The sequence below is a fragment of the Leopardus geoffroyi genome, chromosome B4 (genome assembly GCF_018350155.1).
Source record: "Leopardus geoffroyi isolate Oge1 chromosome B4, O.geoffroyi_Oge1_pat1.0, whole genome shotgun sequence".
Taxonomy (NCBI): domain Eukaryota; kingdom Metazoa; phylum Chordata; class Mammalia; order Carnivora; family Felidae; genus Leopardus; species Leopardus geoffroyi.
The window spans coordinates 39360990-39382733 of record NC_059341.1 but is presented as its reverse complement, the minus strand read 5'-3'; the positions used below and the strand labels follow the sequence as shown (position 1 = coordinate 39382733).

At 36.7% G+C, this 21744-nt stretch overlaps 1 protein-coding gene across 6 annotated transcripts in view; it reads left to right on the top strand.

The window, feature by feature from the left end:
- CB4H12orf4 (chromosome B4 C12orf4 homolog) overlaps positions 1-19462 on the top strand; it is a 46549-nt gene extending 27087 nt beyond the window's left edge. For 4 of the 6 annotated variants that reach the window (XM_045462909.1, XM_045462912.1, XM_045462911.1 and 1 more), the window contains 7 exons: positions 576-773; positions 1606-1734; positions 6583-6657; positions 10239-10441; positions 17635-17692; positions 18252-18319; positions 18912-19462. In XM_045462909.1, coding sequence (XP_045318865.1) covers positions 576-773; positions 1606-1734; positions 6583-6657; positions 10239-10441; positions 17635-17692; positions 18252-18319; positions 18912-19004 — 824 coding nt within the window. In that variant the 3' untranslated portion in view covers positions 19005-19462. Of the gene's footprint in view, positions 1-535; positions 774-1605; positions 1735-6582; positions 6658-10238; positions 10442-17634; positions 17693-18251; positions 18320-18911 lie in introns of all 6 variants that reach the window. The other 2 variants (XM_045462910.1, XM_045462914.1) reach the window with 2 other exon arrangements.
- The last annotated feature ends 2282 nt before the right edge of the window (positions 19463-21744 follow it).

The following is a 21744-nucleotide window of genomic DNA, read 5'->3' as shown; positions in this document are numbered from 1 at the left end:
AGGCGTAATTTATTGTAACTTCTGAAGCTTTTTTTTATGTCGTAGGAGAAAAATCCCCAGCATATGAGTAGACTGTACCCATGTTATTTTTAATTACGAACGATGTCCTGCTCCTGAAGTTTGTTGGCTGTCTGCTTTCTGTATTCGCTAATATATTATCTTTTACACATAGAAAAGTGAAATCTGAGAGGTGCCTGAGTGGCTCAGTCAGTTAAGTGTCTGACTCTTGATTTTGGTTCAGGTCACGATCTCACACTTCATGAGATCGAGCTCCGTGTCAGGCTCTGCACTGACAGCACAGAGCCTGCTTAGACTCTCTCTCCCTCTCTCCTCTCTCCTCTCTCTCCCTCTCTACTCCTCCTCCCTGCCCGAAATAAATAAATAAACTTGAAAAAAATTATTAAAAAAATAAAGGTGAAATCTGAATAGTTATTAGGTTGGGAAATTGCAAAACCTATTTCTAATTATTTGTAGCACAGATTTATCTGAATTCCTGCCATAGAGATTTACATCCTGTTATACTCGATTTTTGCAGCTGTCTAAGTTTCTTTCTGGGACTGTTGCCCACCCCCTAGGAGCCCAGTTGAAGACCATGCATAATTTGAGATTGCAGAGAGCAGATATGCTGGACTTCTGTAAGCACAAAAGAAATCACCGAAGTGGCGTGAAACTCCATCGACTCCAGACTGCACTGTCACTTTATTCCACCTCTCTCTGTGGCCTGGTTTTACTTGTAGACAATCGAATCAATTCATATAGTGGTATTAAAAGAGGTAAGTTAACATTGCATATTTATTTCGTTAACTTTCTCCTTTGAATACCATTCTTACAAAGAAAGGGATTATAGAAAAACAAAAATTTTAGTTAACCCTAGTATTCTGGTAGCCAAGCAACACACATCCCCAGCCTTGGCTATTTTAGATTTCTGTCATACTTCAGCATGGGTAAAGTGCTTCAGGATATTTACTTTTTCTTAAAATTGTGTTATCTCATAAGTAGTGCTCTTATAGGATTCTTGCTTCAAGGCATAACAGAAAGAATAATCAAGATGTAAATGTATTCAGTTCAGAAGCAGTTCCTGGCTCAGTGAATTTTAGCTCATCCTTTTGTCCTTTCTTCCTTGTTTTTTTTAGATAGCCTATTTCTTAAATGTGCTAGGTAATAATCTATGTTCCCTCTGTAAAACTCACTTTTTATGATTTTTAAAAAAATTTTAAATATATAAAGTATATTGAATTGTGTAACTTTTTAAAGAAGCTTGAATAGAGTTTATTTCCCACCATAAATATGAGAACTTTCTTGTATTTTTTAACACTTTCTGGGACTTGATTATGATTAAAGTATCTATTACTTAAAGCAGGTTTGGAATTATATAAAAATTTCCTTGTTTATTAATTATTTACTCTTTTGAGTGATAGATTAAGTTTCTGATTCAAACAAAATTGATATACCCTAACTTAAGACATAATTATTAAAAGGAAAAGTATAAGAAATCATTCTTGTGAATTTTGTATTTTATTTCTGCTAGCTCTCATTATCCTTAAGTAAATACTAAATATTTGATAGCCCACCTTTAAAAGTTTGTAAATGTTTTGGGTCCCTTAGATTTTGCCACAGTTTGCCAAGAATGTACTGACTTCCATTTTCCCCGGATCGAAGAGCAACTGGAAGTTGTCCAGCAGGTGGTACTTTATGCTAGAACCCAACGAAGGAGTAAGTTGAAAGAATCACATGGTCAGTAAAATTCAAATTTTTCAAAGTTTCACTTTCAGTGTATTTTGTCCCTAAGCACTCTAATAGCATATGGACCGTTACTAAAATAGAAAGTTGTGTTGGTGAAAAAGTGGAGGAAAGAAATTAAGGAAAAAACTCAGGATCTTTAGAAGGTTGAATTCTGTTCTAAACTTTCTTTTTTTGCATGATTTTGTTTAATAGCCTTAGCAAAAACTTTTTAAATTTAAATTCTATAATTATACTTGAGGTAGGCACTCAATGTAAAGTTGATGATTTTTTTTTTTTAAGATTATTTTTTGAGACAGAGAGAGAGCACACAGGGGCAGAGAAGGGGCAGAGAGAGAAGGGAAAGCCAAGAAGGCTCTGTGCTAACGGCAGGGAGCCTAATGCAGGGCTCAAACTCACGAACCTGAAATCATGACCTGAGCTGAAGTCGGATCTTAACCAACTGAGCCACAGAGAGGCCCCAGTGATCTTTTGGTCTGAGTTCTATATCTCTAAAATGGACATAATTACTATGTTTTGAAGTCATAGAATTAATAGTAGCACAAAATACACACTTTTTATACATTTCATCTTTGATTCCTCCTAGGTAGCAGGATGTCAATTATAAGAATTGTTTTTGATTGTTCTTTAAAAAAATCACTATGTCCAGAACTATGTCCTGCTTTTTTCATATTAATCCACAATTTAAACATCCTTTCTAACTCTTTGGGAAATTATTTTTAAAACTATAGAAAACATTCACGACATCTTTCTGTGTAAGATCCCTATTCGTAGACTTAAGGGAAGATAGAGGTAAAAGAAAAATCTTTAACTCAAGTTACAGAGTAATTCTATTTTTTTAATTGAAAAATATAAGTTTTAAAAGTGGTTTCTTTATAAGCTAAATTGGCATCATAAGTTCGTTTAGTTAAGAGCTAAATATAAGGGTAATATTCATAAGAAATATATGTAAGCTCCATTTTTCTTATTTTTCAGACATTTCATATTATGTAACAGGCATGAAATAACAATGCACGTTCTTATATGGCTGGAATGCATACTCAGCATTTTAATTTATTTTTTTATAAAAACTTGATGTCTTGCCCAGGAAATAAAATATGGCAGGGTTTTTTTTTTTTTAACGTTTATTTATTTTTGAGACAGAGAGAGACAGAGCATGAACGGGGGAGGGTCAGAGAGAGGGAGACACAGAATCCGAAACAGGCTCCAGGCTCTGAGCTGTCAGCACAGAGCCTGACGCGGGGCTCGAACCCATGGACCGCGAGATCATGACCTGAGCCGAAGTCAGCCGCTCAACCGACTGAGCCACCCAGGCGCCCCAAAATATGGCAGGTTTTTAAAGTACGGCTGGTCAGACTTTTAAATCAGCTTATGTAGTTGGATGTCTTTTTTGTTGGTTTATTTTGCAACTGCAGTGTTTAAAAGAAACCATTATAGTACTTTTGGTTCCTATGTTTTGTGTTTTGTAGTGAGCAAAGAGATACTATTTTATCTTTGCTTGCTGTCTTTGTTCCTCTTCCCGTATTAATTGTAGAATTTCTCACTCTCTCCTGATGCTAGAATGTAGCTTTCTAGACTTAACCTTGGTAAGCATTCACTATAGTTTCTGTATTTATTCAATAGACCTTTTTTTTAAAAAGTTTTATTTTTTAATCATTTCTTAAATAGGTAAAACAGTCTCAGGATTCCCAATTCAAACTGTATAAAAGAGCATACAGTGAAAGTCTTCATAATTGTCCACCAGCCACTCATTTCCCACCCCAGAGACAGCCAGTGCTGCCCGGTATCCTCCAGACATATGTTTATGTAAACATCAGTGCATGTGTGTGTGTATTTATTTAATTTTCCCTTTTACACAAATGGTATCCTTCTCTGCACACTTTTCCACACTTGGCTTTTTTTACTGAATATTTATCTTGGCCATCATGTCGTATCAGTGCATAAAGAGCATCCTTATACCTTCTGCTGTGTAGTAGTCCATTGCAAGGTATCCAGTTATTAATGAGTTCTGTGATGACACTTAATCCATCCCAACATTTTCTCTATTATAACTAATAATGCATGAATCATGTTACACATATAGTGCCACGCATGTGTGAACCTATCCCTAGGAATAGACTTCTAAGAGAAATTACTGTGTTAAAGGGGACATACATTTATAATAATATTGATAGTGTTCGCAGTTGCCCTCCATAACAGGGCCACCAGCTTATATTCCCACTCTAGATAACTGTAGCTTTGCTGTGGCACTGTGTGTTACATATGACACGTGTCAGGAAATCATACAGAAATGTATCCTAACAAAGGACCTTTCAGAAAGTTCCAGTATGTCCTCTTATTCTTCTACCATCTTCTTCCTCTGTCTCATTCAAACTAGCAGTGAAGTGATCAGAAACATTTTAATATTATTCTTAGTAGTGACTAAAAGCATGAAGATTGAGATCATGACAGGTGTGGGAGAAGGAGGAGGATTCTAAGTATATTTATGAGAGATACAAAGTGTGTAGCAAATGACAGGAAGTTTTCAAACCACATACGGTTAAGGCAGTGTGTGTAAATCATGGTATTATTTTGCTCTTGTTCAAGCAACTATTTTGTGGTTTAAGTGAGTCAGTGAAACAAGTAGGTTTATAAAACACAACTTTCTTTTTTTTTTTTTTTTTTTTTTTTTTTTTCAACGTTTATTTATTTTTGGGACAGAGAGAGACAGAGCATGAACGGGGGAGGGGCAGAGAGGGAGGGAGACCAGAACCGGAAACAGGCTCCAGGCTCTGAGCCATCAGCCCAGAGCCTGACGCGGGGCTCGAACTCACGGACCGCGAGATCGTGACCTGGCTGAAGTCGGACACTTAACCGACTGCGCCACCCAGGTGCCCCAAAACACAACTTTCTTTTTTTTTTTTTTTTTTTTTCAACGTTTATTCATTTTTGGGACAGAGAGAGACAGAGCATGAACGGGGGAGGGGCAGAGAGAGAGGGAGACACAGAATCAGAAACAAGCTCCAGGCTCTGAGCCATCAGCCCAGAGCCCGACGCGGGGCTCAAACTCACGGACCGCGAGATCGTGACCTGGCTGAAGTCGGACGCCTAACCGACTGCGCCACCCAGGCGCCCCAAAACACAACTTTCTTAAAGGAACCCACATGTTGTCATAGAAGAGTTCTGTGAAAATGCTTTCTCCGTCTTTTCCTTTTCTGTGCATGCCCACATATTTGTTCTACCCATTTACATCCCGATACTCAAGTACTTGTTTATTCTAAGGCACTCCATCACTTGTTTGTACTGTGTTCATTATATTAGAATCTTTGTGTTTCTGCAGTCCATTATAACAAGCCAAAAGCAATTTAGTTTTCTGTGCACATTTTATGTACATTTTTTTTAAGTGAAAAAGTCATTTTCTTAGTATTGCAAGGTATTAGTGAAAACATGGAGGGGGAATAGACTATGAACTGTTCTCTCTTATTCACTTAGTAGGAATTCTGTCTGTTCATACCCCGTGTGAACAAAATTATTAGAGTCCTTTTTTATCATTTGTTTTCTGGGCCAATTATTCATTACTGATTATATGAAGTTACTTTCATTCAGAACACTTTTGAAAGCATAATTCCCCTTGATATTTTCAGGTACCCTTTTGAAGTTCTGTTTTCAAGTGATTTTCTGATGCTGACAGCCTTTCCAAAATAGTTTTGCATTTAATTGAAATACACAGATACCTTCTTAAAGATAGCTGCTTTGAATGCTAATATAGATTCTGCATTTTCAAGTTTTGGTAGAAGATACATCTGAATCTTTAAAAAAATTTTTTAAATGTTTATTTATTTTTGAGAGACAGAGCGAGTGTGAGAGGGAGAGGGGCAGAGAGAGATGGAGACACAGAATCGGAAGCAGGCTCCAGACTCTGAGCTGTCAGCACAGAGCCTGAGGCTAGGCTCGAACTCACAGACTGCTAGATCATGACCTGGGCCAAAATCAGACGCCTAACTGACTGAGCCACCCAGGTGCCCTGAATTTTATAAGAAATCTGTTAAAAATAGATGTACGTGTATAAAATAATGTGTGTCCAAGTATAATAATGTACGGTCAATTGTGATGTCTTATTTTACCAATATTTATCCTTCTAAATAATATCATGCCTTCTAGAAAAAAAGATTAACTATTGAATACCTAACAAACAATCTTCCATTTGGGCATTGAGGAGGGCACTTGTCGGGATGAGCACTGGGTGTCGTATGTAAGCGATAAACCACGGGAATCTACCCCAAAGACCAAGAGCACACTTTACACACTGTGTGTTAGCCAGATTGCAGAATGGGCTATATATCAAGTGATTCCTGGTACTACTCGCCATTTGCTTGGAGTCCTGGACAAGTTATATCAACAACAGTGACTCAGAATCTAAAAATAAAGATGGCCACACTACAACTATTTAACGAAGTTGTTTTATGTGTAGTTAATTTAGTGCCCTGAACCTCCCGATGAAAAATAGGGTGCTGGCAAGTATAATGTGGTTAAGACCATAGGATTTGGACTCTGGGTATATGAGTTCAAGACCTGGTTCTACCACTTAACTGTGAATCTTTGGCTAAGTTACTTAACTTATGTAAGCCTCTGTTCCTTCATGTATACAATGAAGACAATAATAGTACCTACCTTGTAAGGCTGTGGTTTTAGGGGTTTTGTAAGAATTAAATGAGACTGTGCATGTAAAACGTATATCAGAATGCCTGGCAACTAGCTATCCTTAGAACATTTTTGCTGTTATTGTGATTGATTGGGGAGTACTAGAAGTAATGTGTTCTCATATGTTGTATGTTCTTTCATGTTGCATTATCTTATGAATAGATTCTGGAAACCGAAATGGAGGAAGTGACGATAAGGCTAAAAATTCTGACAGGAACTATTTAAATATTTTACCTGGTAAGTGGTATTTTCCTTGAAATTGCAGTTTTCTAAGAATCACATACATGGAGATCGTAGATTTGAAATACAAGTTCTGAAATTTAAGTTCTTGTAAAAAGTTTGTCAATGTGTTACTTTGAAACAACATTGTATCTACATAATATGCTTTCACAGATGTTCTGCAATTTAAATCTTTATTCTCATATTAGTACTGACTCGCTAGATCCATACAAGAAAAATTTTTCAAAGTTGCAAAAGTTTACTCATATTTGCTATTTTAAATTTCTTCTGTTATATATTGTTCCTTAAATGAACCAAGAAGTCATTTTTATTCTGAAATACAAACAATACTAGAGATATAAAGAGTTGAACTTGTAGACAGAACATGAGTCATATAATTTCTTATTTCCACTTCCCCATAAATTTTCCTGTTCCCCATTTCTTTGATTTCCTTTATTATTTTTTGGCATATTGTTTATCAACTGGAAATTCAGGCCCTCTTCCAGATTGAATTCATTCTGATGATGCTTAGTAGTGTTTATATGACAGGGTATGACAAGGAAGACATATCTGTTCACAAGCATGAAATCTTGTAAGCTTTTAATCATTCAAGCTTGCATTTTCCTCAATAGGTTGTTTCCTCACGTTTTCTGCCCCAGATTTTCTCCCATGTAGGTCACATTCCATTTAATGTAAGCAGATAGCACGCCCCTTTCTGGTATTCGTCTTGTCAGTCCCAGGCAGTTAGCTTGTGGTCATCAGCTTCCGAATTTCCTCCCACCTTCAGATATCCTACCTTCGTGGGTAATGTTAGAGGCAGGATTGCATCACCACACGCTGTTTCCTCCACTTTGTGGAACAGGAAATTGTCCTCCTCTCTATCTAAAAATACCTTCATTGAGACAGGATTTATTGTATTTCTCTTCACAGATCCCTAATTTAAATCATCCATATTTTGTGGCTTTCTTAAAATGTGCCAATCTTATTATCTATTCCGGAGGTACTGATGTGTGGGGGTTTTTTCAACTTACTTCTTTCTTGCTATATCTATTTCCTTCATTGCTCCTTTTTGGGAAAAGCCTATAAGTTAGTATTGCATTATTACCACCAAATCAGGAGACTATGTCATAGTCCGCATTAGAAACGGGTATCAAACTATTCAGTTAGATATGCTAACACCATCTGAATTTCCATGTAGTTAGGGGATGCCTGCACAGCCAGAAAGTTTACAGCAGATGAAGAAAGACCCAAGTCACAAATGCTTTTAAGTTTTTAAGTTGCAAAGGAAAATAGTTTTATTTATATATTTTCACCAGTAGGTTTACTTGATCATTACCTAAGTATTTACAGTTTATATCCTCTAATTCTCACAACAACTTTATAAGGAAAGCAGTCAGGCATTATTTTTTGCATTTCTTATACAAAGTACAGAGTTTAAATTGAATTTATTTGCCCAAGATCAACTCAGCCAATAAAGGCTAGAGATCCGATCTTCTTAATACCCAGTCTAGTCCTTTTTCTTCTATATCATCTTATTTTGATTACCATTGCCCGCTCCATGACCCCCATTTCAGTACTGGGTAAAATGAGGCCAAGAGACAAGTCATGTAAGGTCAAACAAAGCAGTGCCAATTTGGGGATTAGGAGCACCTGACTTGTTCACTAAGTCATCTGCCTCACTGCTGGACCGCAGCCCATATTTAATGCTGTGACTTCCCTCATCTAAATTATCAGTAGGAGTTGAGGGGTAATGCACTTCACTGGGCCCGGAAGGATATTGTCTCATACAGTCTGCCAGGTTTCTGATAAACAGTCTGCCTCTTATATTGCCTTCCAAGGAAATCACAACTATACTTGCCACCACACAATTTTCCTTTTTTAAATTTTTTATTTATTTATTTTTTTGTCTAGTTAAGTCCAAAAAAAAAGACCTTTGCATGGGACCTGTCACTAGCATCTATAGGTATAGCTTACCAACACTGGTAACTACAAATGAATTAACACTATGCTAAAGTATATCAAATACTTTTAAGCATACATGTATTTGTAAATAAAATCCTAAGGTAATGACTTTAAAGCAAGTGGAAGCAGAATTTGTGAGGGCATGGGTTAGTGATGAAAGTGTAGTACTTAGAAGAGCAAAGCTTTCCTAGAATTTTCATATCAGAGTTTCCAAGGAAGCATGTATATTTGTAAAAACATATTCTTCATATGCTTGTATATTTTATATACTTATTTTGACAGAAACTGCAGAATGTACAGGCTGATGGCTAGTGTGGCTCCATACAAAATGGAGTAATTATAGGAAGCATGAATTCTAAGGTTTGATAAATGCTGCTCCAGCATTCAGTCTATAATCATTTGTTCATCCAGCCATTCAACAATTGTTTATTAGGTACCTCCTATGTACCAGGAACCATTCTATGTGCTGGAGATAGAACATTAAACAAGATACACAAAATCCCTGTAGTTGTTGAGCATAAACAATGGTCTCTTTAATCTCAAACAAGTAAAGAATTTCAGTGCTGAGAAGAAAATTAAACAGAACAATGTAAAGGAGAATATGTGAGAAGTATCCTATCAGATAGGATTGTCAAAGAAGATCTCTCTGAGGAGGTGATCTTTGATCTGAGGCATCTTTGGTGAAAAGAAGTCAGCCATATAAGAATCTTGGGGGAAAACTTCGATGAGATAGCCCTGATTTGGGAACAAGTTCTACGTGTTTGAAGAACTTTACAAAAGCCTGTGTGGCTGGGCAGGAAGAGAGGATGAGACAATAGGATGTCAGAAAGATGGGCAGTGTTCAGATCATATAGGCTGCGCAGACCACAGTAAGTGGCTTGGCTTGTTTTCTGAATGAAGTGTGAGCCTGTTGGATGATTTGAAGTAGATGAGCGATATAATCTGATTTATACTGAAATTGTTTTGGCCGCAAATGTGGAAATGGTTTGTAGGTAGGCAAGACTGAGAGCAGAGAGATTAATTAAGAGGCTATGACAAAAACCTAGGTGAGAGATGATGGTAGCTCGAGCTAGGGTAATAGCAATAAATTGAGTATCCCAGATTTGAGAAAATTGTTGGAGGTATTACTGAAAGTAGTTGATGGTGAAGTGTATTGTGGATTAGGGAATAGATACTGAGATAAAGTAGTTAAGGGCAATTTCTATGTTTCTGTTCCGTGCCACTAACTGGAGGGAGGTTAGATCCATAAACTGAGATGGAGAATTGCTGCTTTAGGGTATGTGCAAGACAGGTAATCAACCTGTTTTTACATATTCACTTTGAGTTAAGTAGGACATTTTGAGCATTTACATCAAAATAGATGTGAGTACTCATTTGATTTACTTACTACTTGGTGATCACTTCATACCAGTTTATGAACCTATGCAAAATTGGCTATTGTCTCTTTTTTTTTTATCACCTTCTTTCCAAGAATTAAGGAGCAATGGCCATATTTGTTTCCTGAGCTCAACATATAGGTTCCTGATATATCTCTACTAGTTCAGCTCATTGACTTCCCTAATTATAGTTATTTATAAACCCTATTGCTGAAAGCGATTGATGCATTTGAAAATCATGATTGCATTTGGTGTTCACAGGAGAATTTTATATTACACGGCATTCTAATCTCTCTGAAATACATGTTGCTTTCCACCTTTGTGTGGATGACAATGTGAAATCGGGAAATATCACTGCTCGAGATCCTGCCATTATGGGACTCCGAAATATACTCAAGGTTTGCTGTACCCATGACATCACAACAATAAGCATACCTCTCTTGCTGGTGCATGATATGTCAGAGGTAAGCAGATACAAAAATACCATAATTTTATAAATATGTTAACCCTTAATATGTAATAATAATAAAATCCACTTTACATTTTAAAAGCACTTTTTAAAAACTAATGCACTTTTGTATCTCCTATCTGGTTAATAGCATTGAGTGACAGATGATACAAACCAATGAATAATCCTTAACCATTTATGTTCAGAGAATTCTGGCTTTATCCTACAGTACACAAACGAGAAAATAAAGTCATCTTTAGCTTTGGATAAGGCATATGCCCTTACTCCTCCCGCTTCTCTCCCTCTTCCTCCATTTTTGTCTTAAGCGGCATTAGATTTCTCTCCACATTTATATTTGGCTTACACTAAGATTAAAATTAGTCTGCATTCTTGGGGGTGGGGGTTGCAGCGCCTGACTGGCTCCGTTGGTTAAGTGTCCAACTCTTGATTTTGGCTCAGGTCATGATCTCACAGTTGGTGTGTGAGTTCAAGCCCCATGTCAGGCTCTGTGCTGACAGTGCAAAGCCTGCTTGAGATTCTCTTTCCCTTTCTGCTCCTCCCACTCTCTCTATTTTTCTCAAAATAAATAAATTTTAAAAAGTTAGTTTGCATTCTCTGAGTATGCATTAATAGGCAATAGAAGGAGATGCTAGATGACAAGAAGAAGCCAGCCTCGTTTTAACATTCTCCCAAGGATGCTCTTGGGGCAGTTCAAGTATTGGCTTCTACAATTAAAATGTGGCATAACCATTCACTCGTTTTATTATGTACTGTGCATTATTGTATATTCTGGAAAAAAAAAATCTTTCCATGACTGTTTGCTTTCTCTCCTGTTTTCCTTCTCATCCACATACAAACTGGTTAGAGGGGATAAGCTGAAGAAATAATACAAAGACTAAAAGGTCAATTTTCAATAGTCTGGAGAAACAAAGTAGCTTCAGCACAGTGGATGTAGGCAAGTCCTTCTGGGAGAGCCAGTGGTCAACCTGGTGATGAAAGGCCCATGTCATCAACTTGGTGCCTGCTGGTTTTGAGGTGGCTTCTTTTTTTTTTTTTTTTTTTTAAGCAAAATGGCTTAATGCAAATCCTGAATGCCAGGAAGGAAGTTTGGCCATTGATTATTAAAAGGTATTTCCCAAAGTAAAGTGTATGTATAAATACTACTTTTTAGAGCAAAACACTTAGACTCATTAGCAAAGGCTTCATTTTAGATGCAATACCCTATGTAAGCACACAAAATCAATTCCAGGTAAGATGAGGTGATTTTACATGATTTTCCCCTTTCAGCCCATTTTTATTTTCATCAGACACATTGTTTCGATTAAGAGAATTCTGGCTCCATCCTGAGAGCTGCATCAGACTGCCTAACTTCTCATTCCGCTCACTTCTGTAGCCTCAGTTATACCTAATATGGTATCAGGAGAGATTGACAAACGTGGTTTGTTTGGGATTTTTTCGACTGTCACTTTATAAAGCTTTAATTCCATCAGGAATTTTTAGCCACTGTTAAGTTATCGTCACTAACTAGTCCATCTATAAAAGTCTTTGGAGAATAACAAAAAGTTTGTGATGAATTCCAGCTGCAGGGAAACATCCAAACATTCCTGCAGCTGGACTCCTGGTTAACCAGTTTATAAAAATGGTTATATGTAGGTGGGAAACAACCTCAAAAACAGTATTTCCTAAAGTCACTAAGTTTGGATTTACTTCCAGACATCTGATACTACTAGCATTCCCTCTCCCACAATGTTACAAAAGTTACATGTTTTAAATCGGGACAGCCAGCTGCAGGACATTAAGTTTGTTTCCAAAGTGTCCATTTTAATTCACAAAAGTATATTGAGCCACGATCCTCCCATTTGTTGTATTTAAACATCCATTCGGGTCAGGAGGTTTATTCTACGAACTCGGACAACACTGCACAGGATATACAGTTAATCTTTGCTTTAGCTTTCATGCAAGGGCCCCAGAGCATTTTCAAGTGTTGTTTACTTCCTCTAACAAAACAGTTTCTAGACACTCAGTTACCACATTTTAGTGTGTGCACAGGAATGACGATGATGTCTGCAACAGCCCATGTTCTGTGGTAGAGCTGTAGAAATTAATTGCAGTGTTCGAAAAAGAAAAAAAGGAAAAGAAAAATATTCTATCAGTGGGAAGAAAGACATCCTGATTTCACCAGTTTATCTCTGTAGATCTTTGTGATCTGAAGGTACTGGAACCAATCTAACCTAATAGATGTAGAATGAATCTGCAGGCCAAGAATCCAGAGTTCCTGATTTCCTTTTATTTTTTATTGTTAACCAGTTGAATAATGTGGGACTTAGGGTTTAGTTATTATAACTGTGGTTGATGAAGGTGTTGTTTTTAAATTTGTATTAGAATATAGTACACATATAGAAAAGTATACATAAGCATATAGCTCAAATTTTCACAAACTAAACACCCATGTAACCAATACCCAGATCATAAAACAGAACATTACACCACCCAAAAAGCCACCTTCTTGCTGCCTTCCAGTCACATAAACCACACTCTTTCCATGAGGGTAACCATTTTTTTCATTTTGAAAAGCATAGATTACTTAGGCTTGTTTCTGTAGTACATACTGCTGTATCTGGCTTCTTTCACTCAATAATTATGTTTGTGAAATTTACTCATATTATTGTCTGTGGTTATAGATTGTTCATTCACACTGTTATATATTATTCCACTGTGTGACTAGACAATTATTTAGCCATTCTACTATTTATGGACATTTGGTTAGTTTCTAGGTTTTGATTATTATTACTAATGCTGCTATGAACATTCTAGTACATATATTTCTGTTAGATATATACTTAGGGATGGAATTGTTAGATGTCATGGCATGCATATATTTATCTTTGGTATATACAACCAAATAGTTTCCCAAAGTGATTGTTTTTGAATGTGAAAAATAAGATAGCCAGATTGTTCCTCACCTTCAGGTAATGGCTGAGAAACTGATTAACAGGAGTAGGTCAGATACCTCAGAGGCACATACCTGAGAGTAAAGAATAGTTTTTCAGTTTCTCCCATGGGTGCATAAACTCAGAAAATATTTCTGATATCTAACTTTCAAGACATCTACCAACTAAATCTTAATCACCTTTGCAGTTCAACCTTATCCTAATCAGAAGATCCAAGTTGAGTAGTCGAAGTATGGCCATTTTCTTTTTAGAAAGTATTGTCTGCAATTATAACCACAGTTGACATTTTTTTATCTTAATTGCAGCAGAGTTAACATACAGTGTTGTATTAGTTTCAGGTGTACAATATAGTGATTCAACAGCTCTATACATTACTCAGTGCTCATCATGATAAGTACTCTTAATCACCTTCACCTATTTCACCCCCACTGCCTTCCCCTCTGGTAAACATCTCTTTGTTCTCTACAGTTAAAGAGTCTGTTTCTCAGTTTGTCTGGGTTTTTTTTTCCTTTTTTCATTTGTTTTGTTTCTTAAATTCCATATGAGTGAAATCATATGGTATTTGTCTTTCTCTGACTTATTTCACTTAGCATTATACTCTCTAGATCAATCCATGTTATTGAAAATGGCAAGATTTCATTCTTTTTTTGGTTAAATAATATTCCATTGTGTATATATACCACTTCTTCTTTACCCATTCATCAATCAATGGACTCTTGAGCTGTTTCCATAGCTTAGCTATTGTAAATAATGCTGCAGTAAACATAGGGATACATATATCCTTAGGATTGGTGTTTTTGTATTCTTTGGGTAAATACCCAGTAGTGTGATTACTGGATCATGTGATAATTCTATTGTTAATTTTTTGAGGAATCTCCATACTGTCTTCCACAGTGGCTGCACCAGCATACATTCTCACCAACAGTGCACGACAGTTCCTTTTTCTCCATCTATTCACCAACACTTGTTTCTTGAACTTAATTTTAGTCATTCTGACAAGTGTGAGTTGGTATCATTGTGATTTTGATTTGCGTGTCCCTGGTGATTAGTGATGTTGAGCATCTTTTCACGTGTCTGCTGGCCATCTGTGTGTGTTCTTTGGAGAAATGTCTATTTGTGTCTTCTGCCCCTTTTGTAATTGGATTATTTGTTTTTTGGGGTGCTGGGTTATATCAGTTTTTCATATATTTTGGATACTAACCCTCTATGAGATATGTCATTTGCAAATATCTTCTTCCATTTAATAGGTTGTCTTTTAGTTTTGTTGGTTACTTCCTTTGCTGTGCAGAAGCTTTATATTTTCATGTGGTCCCAATAGTTTATTTTTGCTTTTCTTTCCCTTGCCTCAGGAGACATATCTAGAAAGATGTTGCTATGGCTGATGTCAGAGACATTACCGCCTGTGCTCTCTTCTCGGATTTTTTGGTTTCAGGTCTCACATTTAGTTCCTTCATCCATTTTGAGTTTATTTTTGCATATTGGTGTAAGAAAGTGGTGTAGTTTCATTCTTTCGCATGTAGCTGTCCAGTTTTCCCAACACCGTTTGTTTAAAAGACTGTCTGTTTCCCATGGGATATTCTTTCCTACTTTGCTGAAGACTAATTGTCCATATAGTTGTGGGTTTATTTCTGGGCTTTCTATTCTGTCCCATTGATCTATGTGTCTGTTTTTGTGTCAAGACCATACTGTCTTGAACCACTACAGCTTTGTAATATAACTTGAAGTCTAGAATTGTGATACCTCCAGTTTTGTTTTTCTTTTTCAATATTGCTTTGGCTATTCAGGGCCTTTTGTGGTTCCATACAAATTTTAGGATTGTTTATTTTAGCTCTGTGAGAAATGCTGTTGGAATTTTGTTTCCTTTTTCTAAATTTTTTAAGTTTTTATTAAATTCTAGTTAACAGGCAGTGTTATATTAGTCAGGTGTACAATTTAGTGATTCAGCACTTACATACAACACCCAGTGTTCATCACAACAAGTGCTCTCCTTAATACCCATCACCTAGTTAACCCATCCCCTCACACCTTTCTTCTGGTAACCATCAGTTTGTTCTCTATAGTCAACAGTCTTTCTTGGGGCACCTGGGTGGCTCATTCAGTTGAGCATCCGACTGTTGGTGTTGCCTCAGGCCACAATCTCATGGTTCATGGGTTCGAGCCCCATGTTGGGCTCTGAGCTGATAGTGCAGAGCCTGCTTGGGACTCACTCTCTCTTCCCCTTCCTCCCCTTCTCTCCCCCGATCTCTCTGTCTCAAAACAAATAAACTTAAAAAAAAAAAAAAAGAGGGGTGCCTGGGTGACTCCAACTCTTGGTTTCATGATCTCATGATTTCATGAATTTGACCCCCACATCAGGCTCTGTGCTGACAGTGTGGAGCCTGCTTGGGATTCTCTCTCTCCCTCTCTCTCTCTCCCCCTGCCCCACTCATGCTATCTCTTTCTCAAAATAAATAAGTAAAACTTAAAAAAATTATTTAAAAAAGTATGTTTATGGGTTTGCCTCTTTTTTTCCCTTATGATTATTTGTTTTGTTTCTTAAATTCCACATATGAGTGAAAACATATGGTATTTGTCTTTCTCTGACTGTCTTTCTCTGACTCCATCCATGTTGTTGCAAATGGCAAGATTTTATTCTTTTTTTATGGCTGAGGAATGTTTCATTACATATATGTATACATATAAATTTTAGAATTGTTTGTTCTAGCTCTGTGAAAAATGCTGGTGGTATTTTGGTAGGGATTACATTAAATGTGTAGATTGCTTTGGGTAGTATAGACATTTTAGCAGTATTTGTTCTTCTGATCCATGAGCATGGAATATCTTTCCATTTCTTTGTGTCTTCTTCAATTTCTTTCAGCAGTGTTTTCTAGTTTTCAGAGCACAGGTCTTTTACCTCTTTGGTTAGCTTTATTCCTAGGTATCTTACAGTTTGTGGTGCAAATGGGATTGTTTCCTTTTTTTTTTTTTTTTTTTTTTTTTTAATGTTTATTTGTTTTTGAGAGAGAGAGAGAGAGAACACAAGCAGAGGAGGGACAGAAAGAGAGAGGGAAACACAGAATCCAAAGCAGCCCCAGGCTCTGAGCTGACAGCTCAGACACGGGGCTTGAACCCACAAACTCTGAGATCATAACATAATTATGTTATGAAAATGGCACCTTACCTCTGTTGTCTTTCCACCAAAACCGATAGCTTCAGTCTGACCATGAGAAAAACATCAAACAAATCCCAGTAGAAAACATCCTATAAATTACCTGACCAGAACTCCTCAAAAACAAGGGAAGTCTGAGAAACTCACAGGCCTAAGGTGATATAATAACTCAATATATGGTAGTATGCTGGATGTGATCCTGGAACAGAAAACATCTTAGGTAAAAACAAAGGAAATCTGCATAAACTGTGAACTTTAGTTAATAATAAGGTATCAATAGTGATTCTTTCTCTTTTTTTTTTTTTTGGTTATTAAATTATTTGTTTATTGTACTGCATTTAATGCACCCAGTAGAAAGATTAAAAATGTATTCAGGGTTTATTTTGAACTGACAGCAAATAAAAATCCTTTTGAGATCATGACAATTTGACAGCATTATGATTAAGTTCAATAAAGGTACATGGGGTATTTGGAAGATCAGATTCTATAGCTGCCTCTTTTTAAGGCTTCTAATTTATCTAGTTCCTTAAATGATAGGGGGGAAAGCCCATATTTGGTCAGGAAACATTTCAAAATAAAGTCATAGGTTCTCTGAGTAAAATGTCTTTTCATGTCAGTTGTTAAAATGGAGCCGTGGGGTGGGGGCTTTTTTTAGAAAAATGGATGCATTTGGTTTGGTAGGTGGCTGGAATGGGATGTTTATTTCTGTTACTTTCATATGTATACAATAAAAGCATTTTAATGCACTGTTCAAATATTAATACAATTTAATGGAGTTATTCGTGCTAAAATTGAGAGTAGTTGGAGTTCTTATGTCATTTATATTTGTCTTTAAAATTAATTCTCTAGAAAGTTTTAAGGGTATGTTTAATTTTTTTAATTACACTTACTAGGATAATTAAATTGGTTTGTATTCCACAGATATAGTCTAACAGCCATAAGGAGTTATATACCTAAAGACCAGAAGAAATCCACCTTACGTTAACCAAAAGTTGCCTGATTCTGTTCGCAAAGTAGATGGTCAATGTTATAGACAAATTAAGATCTGATTTTTTTTTTTCTTACAGAGTTCTGTTAAAAACATATGATATGTTTTGGTTCTGTTTTTAGGAAATGACTATACCATGGTGCTTAAGGAGAGCAGAACTGGTGTTCAAGTGTGTCAAAGGTGAGCATAACCTTATATTTATCAACATGATCTGTATTTCTTACTCCCAAATATTGAAACAAGATCAACCCAGGAGAAAGAATATGAACATTACCTCTGTCATCTCGTATCTCAGTTAAAAGTGGTTTAACAAACAAATATGTTTTACTTCTCTTTTTCCGGTCCCTCTTGAAATACAGGAATATTTGGATGTTATTTATATTTTGCTCTGATTATAGCTTGCTCTCTATTGCCTTTTTATTTTCTTAAAAAGAAAAAAATAGAACCGCATCTTCAATTAATCTTTAATAACCTGCTTTAGCTTCATTGTATGGAGATTAAATAGGACTTGAGAAATCCTAAATGAGAATACATTGACAAAATTATGTTAAACCTCTCTGGCATGGAGAATTAAGGATTGTAGAAATTTATCTGTTCTTTGGATCTTGGCTCGCCTACACACAAGTGGCTACCTGAAAAGGAAAGACACAAAGCCCCACAATGATAGTTTATTTCCATAAGGGACTTGTAGGTTTGAAGACCAAAATTCATAATTCAGCAAAGTGTTGTTCTATTTTAGGTTTCATGATGGAAATGGCTTCTTGGGATGGAGGTATTTCCAGGACGGTGCAGTTTCTGGTACCACAGGTGTGTTATGTGAATAGATCTTTGCTATAGTATTGCTCCTAGATATAGCTAGGCACACTGCCCTAAACTCAACATAATATAAAAACACTAACAGCTTTCTATTTGTTAAGAGAAGTGTTTGGATGCCATAAAGGCATTTAGTTTATTGTCAGGGATGTCAGCATCTACCACTCAAGGGATCTTTTATTTAATGCCAAAACTGTATTTGACTCATCTTTTGTTTTTTTCCCCACATTTATGTTATATAGATCTTGAAGAGTCCATGTAAAAGGGCATTAGCAGAAAATGATTCTGTATTCTGTACTGAGCTTAGCAAAGGTAGTGGTACTTTTGTTACTGATTACACTAGAGCTATCTAGGGATTTTTCTGGCAATCAAACTTATTATTTGACAGAAACAACATAGATTCTCAGAAGATTGAGCCAGAAAAACACCCCCTGCCCCATGACCCTGTGGTTAACTCAGTCATGAAAGAGAATTTTCATATATCTCTCTCCATAGCCAAGATTAGTTCCATATTTTAAGTTACTTTAAAAATTTTTTTAAAAGTGATGATTTAACAGATGTGAACTTTTCTTTTTACCTCTTACAGAGTATTTCTGAAGAAATGTTCTATCAACTTAGTAACATGCTCCCCCAGATCTTCCGAGTGTCATCAACGCTTACTCTGACGTCCAAGCACTGAACCCTTAGAGACTGACACTCTGGCAGAAGACTGCCAAACTCTCCAGGAACCTGAGCTGTGCTGGGCTTCTGTCAAGCAAAAGATGCCCGGAAAGAGAACTTGCAATCCAAGCCACAAATCAAATCATGATGTATGTCTGTGAAACCTTCCAAAAATTCATATACTGTATAGTCTAGTGATCAGCATTTTACTTATATATTTACTCTTAAAATGCCTTTTTGAAAGAAATCTTTCTTTCTACTGTTATGTCCTCTCTGTGAATATTAGTAAGTTAAAACATCCTATATATCATATCTGGACACTTGATGTAGGAGATTGTTGATTACATTTTCATGGAGACATTTGACTTTTCCAAAAGGTTTGAATCCTATCTAGTGCAAGACTTAATCAGCCATATGAATAAAATCTTCCCTTTACCTTATTTGCCAAGTGAAAATTAAAAGACATTGAGATACACATTTCAAGTATGGATTTCTCATGAAAATCTTTGTGGAAACACAAGCCTATGAAACAGACATGCTTATTCTTTTAAATTCTCCTGTTTGTAAAACTTGTTTTTATTGTACTCTTTCTAAAGTTTTACAAGAGTCAGAAGAAAAAGAAATGAGTCAGAAAAAGACTTTGGATTCTTTACCTCTGTCTCATCTTCTCTATATTATTGACCTTGCCCTTGTCTATTAATAACATTTCATGTGCTAGGAAAATAGTATGCTTATTTGCAAGCCTAATAGAAAGTTAGTCTAAACCAGCACCTGGCAGGATTTTAGTGCTCATCAACATTATGACAGACAACAAGGATCGTTTTTATTTCTCCATCCTGCTTCCTGCATTCTCAACTTCCTTAACCATTCTACTTCCTGCATTCCATTTTTGATAACCTATGTGCCCATTTCTTTCTCTGCTCTGTCTTCCTTTTCTGTTGTCTTTCCTACCTGCTTAGATGCCACATGTCACTTATTTCTCCCATCTACAACATTTTTATAACATCTGTAACACATTTGCTATGAGTAGCTATGAGTAGTGGCTACATTAAGCAAAGACATTTACAAAAGCAATAGTTTCCTCAAATCCAAGTTATATGGATGTTGTAACTGGCCAGTGAAATGAAATGGAGGACGTTTGACATCATGATAAGATGGTATGTCTTGATTCCAAGGAACATAAAGCACTCTTGTTAGTATACCTAAAGACCTAAATGTAGTAACTTATAGAAACTCTTCTGACACACAAAATGCTTTCCCATAACATGGAATGTGTCTTGATTTTCTACTCAAGGAAATGACTGCCCAAGTAACAACGCTAAGAACACCCACTCCAGACTGTTCATTACACACTAACATCCTTCCACATTTTTCAGGGAACCTGATGATCCCACCAAGAAAAAGGTAGGAATTCTGCTTTTATAGCAAAAAATTGTGTTCCAGGTGCCACTGGTATCACTGAGACTGATTCTAATGCAAAGCAAGGTAGGCAGAGGTGGAAAATAGGGGTGTGTTAGAGCAGTATCAAAGACTGTTTTAGTTCATAATATCAAAGGTCAAATTGGAGGTGGGTGGAGTCAGATCAATAAAAGGCATTCAAAAAGAGGAACTGAGAATCTTTCTATTGTAGTCCTGTAACTAAGCTAAGTGGACAGCTAACAGGGGCGCAGCCAGAGGTCGGGGGTAGGAGTAAGTGTTCATTTATGGAAACTTGGTGAATGCTAATGCCCACTTATTCCTTTTCCACCATATAATGTAGTGGCTTTCACCCCAGGACAATTAAAGGTAATATTTGGCCTGTGAAATCAAGATAAATATATTAAGTATCCTTTTTTCACTTGTACTGTAATTTTTTTTTTCCAACGTTTATTTATTTTTGGGACAGAGAGAGACAGAGCATGAACGGGGGAGGGGCAGAGAGAGAGGGAGACACAGAATCGGAAACAGGCTCCAGGCTCTGAGCCATCAGCCCAGAGCCCGACGCGGGGCTCGAACTCACGGACCGCAAGATCGTGACCTGGCTGAAGTCGGACGCTTAACCGACTGCACCACCCAGGCGCCCCTCACCTGTACTGTAATTTGATATATATGGAAGTGGTTAAGATTGGGAAAATGCTTATGATGTTATACACTACTGCTATGAAGACATACCAAGTCCTAAGCTAATAACAAATATATAATTCAAAGTACTAATTATTGGGGATTTTATTGAAGCTGTGGGTGAAAGTCTGGAGTTTTGTGTTTCGACCAGGAAAGGTGACATCATGATCTTTTTCTGAGTGTTCTAGAGAGCTTTGTGGAGAGGAGGGGTTTCAGGCACTTCCTGAGTGATGTGAAGAAAGTACCTTAGCAGGTTGAGAATGGAAGGGGAATTCTAGATCTAAGATAAAGATAAGAACAGAAATAGAATGAGGGAGGCACTGATAAATGGCCAGTAAGTTGAGAGAAGCTGACCACAAGAGCCTTTTAGGGGTAGGGGTGGAGGGCCTCAACACAAACATGGGCGAGGAGTGTTCCAGTGAGCATGAAGCTTTCTATTTGCATAAACAGCTAAATATTTCTAAGACAGATGGACAACATGGGCCTCAAGGCCTTAAAAATATGCTTTGGAAATCACTCAGGGGCATTGAGCCTGGTGTCTCCATTCCATACTGCTCTTCCCCTTCCCCAATTTTTGTTCTCAAAGCACAAAACCAAGTAAAGCTATAACCTCGCCATTGATTATGGTCATGTTCTCAGCATGACCATGTGACCAGAAT